At 37.7% G+C, this 11,666-nt stretch overlaps 1 protein-coding gene across 2 annotated transcripts; it reads left to right on the top strand.

Moving 5' to 3' along the window:
* Nucleotides 1–1,216: 1,216 nt before the first annotated feature.
* Nucleotides 1,217–11,204, top strand: LOC112179672 (tubulin-folding cofactor D). Of its 2 annotated transcripts, XM_024318132.2 has the most exons (17): nt 1,217–1,503; nt 1,891–2,438; nt 2,597–2,699; nt 3,247–3,423; nt 3,917–4,108; nt 5,023–5,139; nt 5,381–5,485; nt 5,580–5,750; nt 5,858–6,073; nt 6,876–7,074; nt 8,094–8,299; nt 8,392–8,613; nt 8,692–9,252; nt 9,339–9,605; nt 10,121–10,165; nt 10,300–10,485; nt 10,645–11,204. In XM_024318132.2, exons 1-17 carry the CDS (start codon nt 1,282–1,284, stop codon nt 10,927–10,929), a joined length of 3,822 nt encoding a protein of 1,273 aa, XP_024173900.1. In that variant the 5' UTR covers nt 1,217–1,281; the 3' UTR covers nt 10,930–11,204. The 2 variants fall into 2 exon arrangements, with proteins under 2 accessions (XP_024173900.1, XP_040366847.1); XM_040510913.1 differs by lacking the exons at nt 10,121–10,165; nt 10,300–10,485; nt 10,645–11,204 and adding an exon at nt 9,756–9,904.
* Nucleotides 11,205–11,666: the final 462 nt, after the last annotated feature.

The following is an 11,666-nucleotide window of genomic DNA, read 5'->3' as shown; positions in this document are numbered from 1 at the left end:
CTTCCATTCGGAGTGCCTCCAGATCGGTACTGATATCTCCACCATTCTTCACACATTTTCTTTGAATCGACATTGAATCCACTCCTCCGCGGCTTCCCGGTGGAAGGGTGGAGAAGACAAAGGCCGGCGATGCCACTAGTAAGTTTGGGTAGACAATTGAAGCCGGAAAAGATGAGAATTGACAGTGGCCAATCCGTGAGAAAGTTAGGTAACGGGAAGGTTATGAGAATGGCGTGTGAGGTGCGTTCAACAAAACCTCCACTCTTTGGCTTTTCTATTTAAATCTTTTACTCTTTTAGTGTATCCAACAAATTTATTATGTATTTTGCTTTATATTTTCTTATTATGAAATGATATCAAAGTGCAGAACGTAAATTTTTTTGCTGGGAACTCATTTACCAAAGTTCTATCTAGACCCAACACATTAACAAAACAGATGTACAAATTCATCTCCCCCGTCCAGCAATCCCTATTTTTGTTTTTTTGTCCTTCTCTTCCTTGATAGGAAATTTCTTCCTCCCTTTTCATTTTTCTTATCAAAAGTCAAGGTCTTGGGGAAATAAGGATCCTTTTCCTTTCTTCCACTTTTCTCTTGGATCATGTGCAAGAAATCTTTGTCATGAACTCATCATCGCCTAATATTCAATTCAGGTTCTCTCAAACGAAAAAAGAAGAAGAACAAAAAAAAAAAAAAAATTCAGGCTATGATAAACCAAAGTGATGATGATAAATCAATTGCTTCTTACCGTTTTGATCGAAATTGATCACGAATTCCTTAGAAATTAAATCAGAAAAGAAAATGGAGCTAGAACAATATTATCTTTTAAGGCAATTAGACGAAGATAATATTGTTGTATGGGATCGTCTACGCTATAGTACATTAATGTATCGACACACAACTAAACTAATTTGATACATATGCACCTTAATTCAAGATCAAGTCACGCTCGGCTGCTCCATACATCTACTTATTTATCGAATCTAACTTAATTGATGTATCAATACATTTATCTACTTGTTTATCGAATCTAACTTAATTGACGTATCAGTACATTCCAATTTTGATTCGTTAAATAGATGATGAGAAGTTTGGGTCTAAAACCCTAATTGAGTCCGAATTCCAAAATATGACCCGACCCGACCCGACCCGACCCGTACCCGTACCCGTATTTGATATAACACAGAGAGAGAGACGGTGATTGAAGCTCACTGATAGCTTGAAAGGAAAAAAAAAAAAAACTCAGAAGGCGGGAATAGGAACTGTTGGTCTCTATAGAGAAAATGGCAGGCTTAGCCCCAAAGCATCAGAAGCAGAAGGAGGAGTCGGAGCCGGCAGTTGCAGTCGGAGTGGGTGAAGAAGAAGACGACGAGTACGGCGCAAAGGAGGCAGTGCTCCAAAAGTACTTCCTTCAAGAATGGAAGCTCGTCAAGTCCATCTTAGACGACATCGTTTCGCACAAGCGCGTCTCCGATCCCTCCGCTCCCCACAAGATCCGATCCATTGTAACTCTCTCTCCCCTGCATTTGCTTCTCTGCATTTTTACCGCTTACCCACTTTGAAATCACTCTCAAAGTTTTTTTTTTTTTTTTTCAAAGAATTAATGTAAGATAGGGCGGATTCTACATTTTCAATCAACTATGTTGTTAAAGATTACTCCTTTAGGTTTTTGATCAACACCCATTTTGTGTTGGTGTGAAATGATTTGGTTTTTCTTTTGGATTTGTGGGATAGATCCAATTTCTGGTTTGGGGTTTAGGAGTAGGGTTTTGTGGTTGGACCAATTGTGGCAATTATGGGTATCATCCAATTTGGTTTCTTTGTTTGCTTTGCCAACTAAGTATTTCAATTTTAGCAACAATAGTTTCTTAATTTTGTTCTATTCTATGCAGATGGACAAGTATCAAGAACAGGGTCAATTGGTCGAGCCTTACCTGGAGAGCATTGTTTCTCCGCTCATGTTTATCGTCCGCTCTAAGACAGTTGAATTAGGAGTGGCTTCAAACAAGATTCTTCAAGTAATTAAACCTATATGCATCATTATCTACTCTCTGGTCACAGTTTGCGGGTACAAGGCCGTCGTCAGGTTCTTCCCGCATCAGGTTTCTGACTTGGAACTTGCTGTGTCCCTCTTGGAGAAATGTCATCACACAACTTCAGTATCATCGTTGCGGCAGGAAAGTACAGGAGAGATGGAGGCCAAATGTGTGATACTTTTGTGGCTCTCAATACTTGTGTTGGTTCCGTTTGATATCTCCACGGTTGATACTAGCATTGCAAACAACAGTAATCTTGGTAAACTTGAGCCAGCTCCGCTGGTATTGAGAATAACAGGGATATCTAAGGATTACCTTTCAAATGCTGGTCCTATGCGCACTATAGCTGCTTTGCTGCTCTCAAAGCTTCTAACACGTCCAGACATGCCAAAGGCCTTTTCCAGGTATCTATTATCATGCATATAAGTAGTAACCATAGAGTACCAACTTATTATAATATTCTCATTTTTTTGTAATAATGATTGATCAAACTTTCAGCTGAATGCTGTCCACTGTATTTCTGCCTTTTTCTTACCTATCTATGATATAATTTCTACTTCAGCTTCGTTGAATGGACACATGAAGTCCTATCTTCTCTCACAGATGATGTCATGAATCACTTTCGCTTACTTGGAGCTTTAGAAGCCCTGGCTGCTATATTCAAGGTGTTTTTTTTTTTTATTATATTATTTTTTTTTTATCTTAATTCGTAGTTATTCCTTCATGATTTTATTCTTCTTTGTAGTTCCCGCTTAAATGTATTTTAAAAAAGATGATTTCTTAAGAACCAACAGCTACTATTGTGCCCCACCAACCCATTGTTTCTCTTCGTAAATCAGGCTATGCTCAATATAATGAGGAATCACCAAGCATTTTACGTATCAAAATCTGTTTGTCAAGTCTTGAGCTGCAATTAAATATTCATCCTCTGCTATATTATATGCCCAGTTCATAGCTACAGTCCAGTTTCGTAATTGAGATAACTGGATATGATTAGATGTATTCAATGATAGCCATGAGGCTTGAAGCTCCCTTTGGCTTCAGCTACAACACTTGGCATGTTTCTGTGGACAAGTTTAACTTTATTAAGTTATGAAGGATATTTTATGGATGCTACAATTTTTACTTTTAATAGAGTTCACATTTACTAAAATGGTTTCCATTCATACTGCCTTGGTTAATTTCAATTTCTCATGCATCTTTCGTAGACAGGCTGGTGGGCGGAAACTCTTGCTTGATGTGGTTCCTATTGTCTGGGATGACATCTCATTGTTGATCAAGTCTAGCTATGCAGCTAAGAGTCCATTGCTTCGCAAGTATCTTATGAAATTAACTCAGAGGATAGGGCTTACTTGCCTCCCTCATCGTTCACCTTCCTGGCGCTATGTGGTAAGAAATGCTATATTATTCTTTTTCAAATTCCTAACTTTTAATTTGATTTTTTAGAAGTATCCACATACCAATTTTTAAGCTAACCAGTATCCATTTACACATGTAAAACTTTATAAATATGTGTCTTGTCTTGTCATGTATCTCCACTGGGATTCCAATTATGTCTTATCCTCTGGTATTGTTCTTTTCAATTTTGTTTGTTGCTCTTTTAGAATGTGGCAGTGTTCATATGTAAAATTTTTGTAGTACTTAAGAATTCAATTAATTGATGCCATTCTGCAGCTAGAAGTACACATATTTCAAGTGCAGCTGCACATGCAGAAAGTCTTTATGTTTGACAAATAAACAAAATTTTACTTTTCGTTCCTCTACATTGATTAAGATTCAGGAATACAATGCATGACTGAACTTTGGAAAGAAGCCCAGATATGTTCTGAAATGTGTCTTTTCTCTGTTGGCTTTCTTGCCTTGATCATATTCCTTGATGCAGGGAAAAACAAACTCGCTGGGAGAGAACATTTCTTTGTCTGCATCAGGGAAAGCTGGCGAATGCAATGATGCTACAAATGCCAAGGATTTAAACTCAGAACCAAGTTCAACTTGCGTGGAAGATGAAGAAATGGATGTTCCAGAAATTGTAGAGGAGATTATTGAGATGTTACTCACTGGACTGAGAGATACGGTATGTTTCAAAGGGTGACTTCTATAAGAACTTGGTTACATTGAATTAAGTTGCTTGGGTTGTAAGACTGGCAAGTGTCAATATTGTTCTCTCAGTTTAGTTGGTCTACATAGAGATCAGTTGCTTGATCTTTCACTATAATTTCATTAATGGAAACCTTAGTTGCTTTCTAATTTGGTACTTACCTTTTGGATATGCTTTCAATCTTAAATAGAACAATATAGCTCTTTTAACCAACTGTTGTTGTGCAATTGAAATACAAAGATCATCTACCTGCAGTTTTAAAATGGTTCTCCATGTAAGTGTGAGTTGATTCTTATTAATTACAGTACATAACAAGTTAATTTGTTATAGATGTACTTGTGAGATAGAGGGAAATGATTACGAGTTCTGACTGCTCATTTTTCGATGAATTTTTCGTTATCTGAGGTATTTGATGTTGCAATGAAGTTGAAAACACACTTACAAAATCCAAAAATATATAAGAACATTAAAGGAGCAGTGGCCATCTGCATCTTATAGAACACATAGGTGTTTATCTGGTATGATAAAAACTGAGGAATTATTGTTTAGTGTAGTTTCTTGGCATTATCCTTTTTACCAGCATTTTGGTTAATCCATGAGGTACAGTGCGTAAAATAGTTGGATGTTCTCAAGGAATGAAATACTCATGGCATCCTCTTTCTGTCTGAGAGAGCCCACTGTTTTGTGCATGATTTCCCATAAGTCTTCTGTTAAGTAAGTTTTGGCCTTCTGTCAAAGCACAAAAGAGAGTTTCATGTGCATGAATCTGAGTCGTACCAGAGAGCATTAAGTTGCTAGTATTTCATCTGTATTTTAGTTTCCTATTGTTAAAGTTATCTTTCACATATATTATATGATATTTACTTGTCACTAATAGCATGTCCATGCAGGACACTGTTGTGCGTTGGTCTGCTGCAAAAGGTATTGGTCGCACTACTTCACGTCTTACAGCTGCCCTTTCAGAGGAGGTCCTATCATCTGTTTTGGAGCTGTTTTCGCCAGGCGAGGTACAGTGTGGTTGCTTTCTTTAGTATCTTGTTCTGCACTTTTACCATTGGACTGGTTAAGATGTCCATGGTGGAAATCTCTAAGTCATATTAACATGCATTACTCGTAAAATATATGCTCACACGGGTTACGATGACCTTTACGGCCTTAACTTATTCATTTTCATGTCCTTTTATTAGTTTTAATTGTACCAGAGTTGAAACTCACGTAGTTTTGATATGAGATTTTTCTTTTTCACAGGGTGATGGGTCATGGCATGGAGGTTGCTTAGCTTTGGCTGAATTGGCACGCAGAGGATTGCTCTTACCTGTCAGCCTTCCTAAAGTTGTACCTGTTGTTGTGAAGGTTGTTTGAAAATTTGAACCTTTTGTTATCCAATTATAAATCTGAAGCAGATAGTAGGTTGTTCCAATACGAACTAATGATCATTTATAAATAGGCGCTACATTATGATATTCGCAGAGGTCCACACAGTGTTGGATCTCATGTACGAGATGCTGCAGCTTATGTTTGTTGGGCTTTTGGCCGTGCATACTATCATACGGATATGAGAAATATATTGGATCAGCTTGCTCCACATCTTCTAACAGTGGCCTGCTATGACCGTGAGGTGCTAAAATTTACAATTAATATTATTCTAACCATTATTTCCTATTACCTCTGCTTTAGGTTTTTCATTTGATATTTATTTGTATTTTTATTTTTTATGATGCTTAGGTTAATTGTAGAAGAGCAGCAGCAGCAGCTTTTCAGGAAAATGTTGGGAGACAGGGTAGTTACCCTCATGGAATTGACATAGTGAACACTGCAGACTATTTTTCACTTTCTTCACGAGCAAACTCTTATGTTCATGTTGCTGTCTCTATCGCTCAATATGAGGGATATCTTTATCCCTTTGTGGATGAGCTACTGTATAACAAAATTTGTCACTGGGTATGCTCTAACTTCAGTTCCTTTGATGTCCTTTTCAACTAACTGTAAAGGGTGCCTACTGTTTTGCAAAAGTCTTCCCCCCCCCCCCCCCCCCCCCCCCCCCTGAAATCTTAGCTCCATTTTTACTAGAAAGTATGTGATATATCACCATAAAACTAGTTGGTGACCCTTCTAGCACTTGATTTGTAAGGAACAAGCTTAGTGTGAATAAGATATAAAACCAGCCCATAAAATTCATAGTTCATTTGTCCATTATGAGTTTTTGGCCCTTTCAGCCATTCAGTTTTTGCAGAACAATTAAGTCAATAGCAAGTTGGATCTCAAAGATTATCTTTCTCTTGTTATTTTAGATTGCTACTAGAAGACGTATTCAGAACTCAAATAGTTCTAAATAAGTTTTAAATGTTTTTGTTGTGGAAGGTGAAAGTTTCAATAGAAAAGAGATCTGAACTTCTAACCCTTATGTGAAGTGTGCAATAATAGTAATTCCAAGGACATCGAGAGACTGGTGGTTGTGTTGTGGGTCTTGTGACCCCCATCACCAAAAGAGAAAAGAACAAAGCCAAAAATGGTTGGAAGATGGCAAATTGTGTCTATACACATGATTTACATTGAATAGAGTATAAGGTTATTATTATTATTATTATTATAGTTTTGCCGCACTCTTATGTATTTCGTTGTTGTTTTTTTTTTTTTTCAGGAAATATATTTCATTGTTAGCCATTAGTATAGTTACTATAGTGTCACCAAGTTCAATATGCTGGAAAATTTAGACGTAATTATTGAATGTTGATGTCATCAGGAAAAAGGCTTAAGAGAACTTGCTGCCGAGGCTCTCTCTTCTCTTGTTAAATATGATCCTGAATATTTTGCAAACTATGCTTTGGAGAAAATAATTCCTTGTACTCTCTCATCTGATCTGTGCATGCGCCATGGAGCGACACTGGCAACTGGAGAACTTGTTTTAGCACTACATCAATGTGATTATGCTCTTTCCGCTGGTTAGTATTCTGACTCTTCAAAATATAAACAAAAGCTCACCAAGAGTAGGTGGAATTTGAAGTTTGGCCTGCTGTAGGATAGTAGTCACTACATCAATGTGATTATGCTCTTTCCGCTCGAAATATAAACAAAAGCTCATCAAGAGTAGGTGGAATTTGAAGTTTGGCCTGCCGTAGGATAGTAGTGTTTATACGCTCGTCCATCCCCAACTAATTCCCATTCTTTGATTTTTGCATAGCTGAGTAGTAGAAAGTTTCTGACATATTTGAGAAAGGGAAGTGACTTTACACCCCTTTTCAACAATTGCACTCCCAACTTTTTATGCTTTTAAAAAAAAAAAAAAATTTAATTCTGTTTTACTAATGTTCCTATCCTACACCTCCTCTAGATGGGAATAAAATATTCTGGAAATGTTATAAGGGTTAGTTTTGGAAAAAATTCATCAAGAACACTTATTAAAAAAGAGCAATTTAAAATTGAAAAGAGTGGAAGTTTTGGAAAGGGGAGTGTGACAATAGTCCCATGTATAAATTCCAAACAGCTCAGTGTATGAAATAAACTAATTTGCCTTAATGAAAATAGCTATTGTTGATGGCCTATTGTAGAATGATTCGGCAGAAGTGGATAAGGAAAAGCATGTACAGAGGGATAAGGAGAGAAAAGACGTAGAGATGGTGCATTTTTTTCTTTTGGTTTTATTTTTTTTTAATAAAATGATCCAAATGTGGCTGTAAGAAGAGGATCATCATTGGTTAATTACTAGAAGCCATGGTTACTTTAGGGAAAAAAGTTGACAGGGAGATGAAATGAAATGTCTAGGAGCTAAATTAGCCAAGTTTGGGACACTGTAAGTGTTTCATTCCAATATTTCTTTTTATCATCTGGTTTTCAATTGTCGGTATTTATTTATTTTTATAATTATTTTTGCTTGTGCGAGTGTGTTGTGGGAGGGGATGGATTTGATATGATGTAGTGATTGCATAAACCATTATAAGTTAGTTAATCTTGTTGCTTACAGATAAACAAAAACGTGTTGCTGGTGTTGTACCTGCTATTGCTAAAGCACGCCTTTATCGCGGGAAAGGTGGAGAGATTATGCGCTCAGCTGTTTCCCGCTTCATAGAATGTATATCTGTATCTTCTGTGTCGTTACCAGAAAAGATAAAGCGCAGTTTGCTTGATACTCTTAATGAGAACTTGAGACATCCTAATTCTCAGATTCAGGTGGTTTTCTCTTAATGTTAGGTTTTCAACCTAACTGCTTTTTTATTTCTTTGTGATATCTGAATTTGTAATCAAGTTTTTCCATTATGCAGGATGCAGCAGTTAAAGCTCTGAAGCACTTTGTGCAAGCATATCTAATTGCTGCAGATGTTGGAGGTGCTAGTATAACATCAAAGTACCTGGAACTATTGACTGATCCAAATGTGGCTGTAAGAAGAGGATCAGCATTGGCAATAGGTGTTTTGCCCTGCAAACTTCTTGCCAATAGGTGGAAGGATGTGCTTCTGAAGCTTTGTAACTCTTGTGCAATTGAGGTGCAACTCTTTGTGATTAACCTCTTTGGATGAAGAATATTTCTAATGATCTCCTAATTGGATATTTACCATTTGCAGGACAACCCTGATGATAGAGACGCGGAAGCACGAGTAAATGCAGTCAAAGGGCTTGTTTCAGTATGTGAAGCATTAACTCAGGAAAAGGAGCATTCTGGAGTCCAATTGATCGAGGATGACATGTCTTTGTTCCTTCTTATCAAGGATAGAATAATGACAGCTTTATTGAAAGCTCTCGATGACTATTCTGTGGATAACAGAGGTGATGTGGGTTCTTGGGTCCGCGAGGCTGCTATGAATGGTCTTGAGAGATGTACATATATCCTGTGCAAGAGAGATTCTATTGGTCTGAGTGGAAGATCAGGTGGAATCGATTCTGCAATTGAGCTGGAGCCCAATGCTGACAATCTCCAGTTACATTTGTTGTTTGATGCAAATCTTGCTACCAGTATAGTTGGGGGAATATGTAAGCAAGCTGTAGAGAAGATGGATAAACTGAGAGAAGCAGCTGCAAAGGTGCTACAGAGAATTTTGTACAGTAATGTAGCTTACGTCGAACACATACCACACAGGAAAAAGTTGGAAGAAATTGTTCCTAATGAAGCTGACTTAAAGTGGGGGGTAAGTTAACACATACAACTTCTATAGTATTGTTGATGAGTCATTGGAGTTCTTTGATGGAGAGCGCATCCTGTACTTGCTTGTAGGTACCAACCTTTTCGTATCCTCGTTTTGTGCAATTGCTTCAGTTTGGCTGTTATAGCAGATCAGTGGTATCTGGGTTAGTTATCTCTATTGGTGGGTTGCAAGATTCTTTGAGGAAGGCATCACTCACAGCATTGTTAGAGTATCTTCAAGTGGTAAAAAGTGAAGACCAGAATGAAAAGTCCAGAGAGTATATGCTGTCAACTGACATGCTTTGGGTTCTTGAACACTATAGGAGATGTGACAGAGTCATTGTACCTTTATTGAAGGTAGTCACATATAAAACCTATTGCTAAGAAAAATGAATTCTTATCTTTAGCCCTTCTTTCTTTCATTTCATTCCCTATTTTATATACCACTCATTCTACTGAAATTGCAAGATGAGTTTATGTTTGGACTTTCTGTTTTTTGTCTGCCAGAAGACAATGACTTTGACAGATGTTGTCCCTGGAACATTGGTTGGCCTGGAAGAGAATGCCAGAACCGTGTATAAACATTGTTAGCTTTGGCTGACAATTCTTAGTTGTCCATGATCACAGTTGATTACAGTAACATTCTTATTTGTCCACAACATATAGCACACTTTTTCTGTGCACATAACTAGATAAGCTTCATAGTTTCTGTTTTCTTCAATTTCTTGTGTTTCTTTGTTTATGCCTTTGCATTGTTTCTGTAACCTAGTCAGTGAGCACATGCATGATTGGCAGAAATCCACTAGCTTATAATTTTACTTTGTGGCTCGCTTGGTCAAGTTGATTTTGATGAAATCACTTTATTATTTCAGACCATCGAGATTCTTTTCAGCAAAAGGATATTCTTGACTATGGAGGTTAGCCCTTTGTCATATTGAATCTTTACTTATGTGACTGATTTCTGTTCCATATATGATATTGCTGTCAGTCCCCTGTTATACACCTGATATACGTGGTTCTGATTTATTTAGATTTCGATTTCAATTTACAGAGTCAAACAGTGGTTTTCTGTGCTGGTGCTTTGGATTCTCTGGAAGTTGAATTAAAAGGATCAAAGGACTTTTCCAAGCTATATGCCGGCATTGCAATACTTGGATATATAGCTTCAGTTTCAGATTCCATAAATAGTCGGGCTTTCTCTCAGCTTCTCCGTTTTCTAGGCCATCGTTACCCCAAGGTTTGTGGAACTTTCAGCATTTATGAATAAAAATCGCATTCATAGTTGCATTGCCTACTTCTCAGGATGCATCGTGCCTTCATAAGTCATTTGCTCTTTTTATCGAAGGGCTTTGTAGTTTTATTTCCTTATAAGTTATTTCTGCTTTCCTTGACCCAGATACGGAAAGCTTCTGCCGAACAAGTTTACCTTGTTCTCTTGCAAAATGAGGGTCTCGTGGCAGAAGACAAGATCGACAAAGCGCTTGAAATTATTTCAGAAACCTGCTGGGAAGGTGATACTGAAGCAGCAAAGCTCCAACGGTTCGAGTTATATGATATGGCTGGTCTTGACACAGATCAGATTCGTAAGACTAGTAACAGAGTATCAACTGGTAACAGAAGCGCAACAATCACCGATGAAAATGCATCTTATTCCTCGTTAGTCGACTCAAGTGGGTTCTAAATGTGTAGACCAATCCCTTGTTTTTTGCTAGTTAAACCTCCAAAGCAATCCCCTCTCATATTGTATGCTTGTAGTTTGTTTGGTTGTGGTTCAAGTTACTGGCCGAAATTTTGTTCGGGAAACCTCCGGATATCATACATTTGTGTTATAGAGATAGCTGTTGTCTTTGTATATACATACTGTGAGCCTACATCGAAGATTGCGTGTAATTTTGGGCACAAACAATTCATTAGTATGGTAACAACAGAAGTGATTATTGGGACTAAGATCATGAACATGCGTGCCAGCGGGTAGTTCTTTAAGAACCAATAGGAATTAGCCATTTGTGTAAAAAAAAGAAAAGTAAAACTCTCGGTTTTCAATGGGATTTATCCTATTTTATAATTATTTTTTTGGCAAAGGGATTTATCCTAATTTGTTGTTTCGGTTCACTAACCCCTTCTTCTTCTCCTTCTAACCCAAAAAGCTCAGTGCTTATTCCGACTCCGCGCCAAAGGACGCCACGCCGTTCACGATGACGACTACGTCAGCCACGAACTATTCCCCCACCCAAGAGACCCAATTCGCAAAATGGCAGGCGGTCCAAGGCAACTCGGAAGACCACGACGGTTCTTGCGCCGACGACGGTGACTATGAGGGAGGATACGGAGGAGGTCAGTCTAACTCGGATTACATAAAAGGTTTTGAAATTTTGGTTTTTGAATTTATTTATTTACTTGTTTTTTTGAAATAGAAGT

The sequence above is a fragment of the Rosa chinensis genome, chromosome 1 (assembly GCF_002994745.2).
Source record: "Rosa chinensis cultivar Old Blush chromosome 1, RchiOBHm-V2, whole genome shotgun sequence".
Classification (NCBI taxonomy): domain Eukaryota; kingdom Viridiplantae; phylum Streptophyta; class Magnoliopsida; order Rosales; family Rosaceae; genus Rosa; species Rosa chinensis.
The sequence above is the reverse complement of the archived record's forward strand: the minus strand, read 5'-3'. Positions and strand labels throughout refer to the sequence as shown.

Excerpts from the sequence above, each read along its gene's own strand:
- LOC112179672 (XM_024318132.2), top strand. The coding sequence starts at position 1,282 with ATGGCAGGCTTAGCCCCAAAGCATCAGAAGCAGAAGGAGGAGTCGGAG. Across the intron at positions 3,424-3,916 it reads CACCTTCCTGGCGCTATGTG|GGAAAAACAAACTCGCTGGG; the intron begins GTAAGAAATGCT and ends TCCTTGATGCAG. Across the intron at positions 8,614-8,691 it reads GTAACTCTTGTGCAATTGAG|GACAACCCTGATGATAGAGA; the intron begins GTGCAACTCTTT and ends TACCATTTGCAG.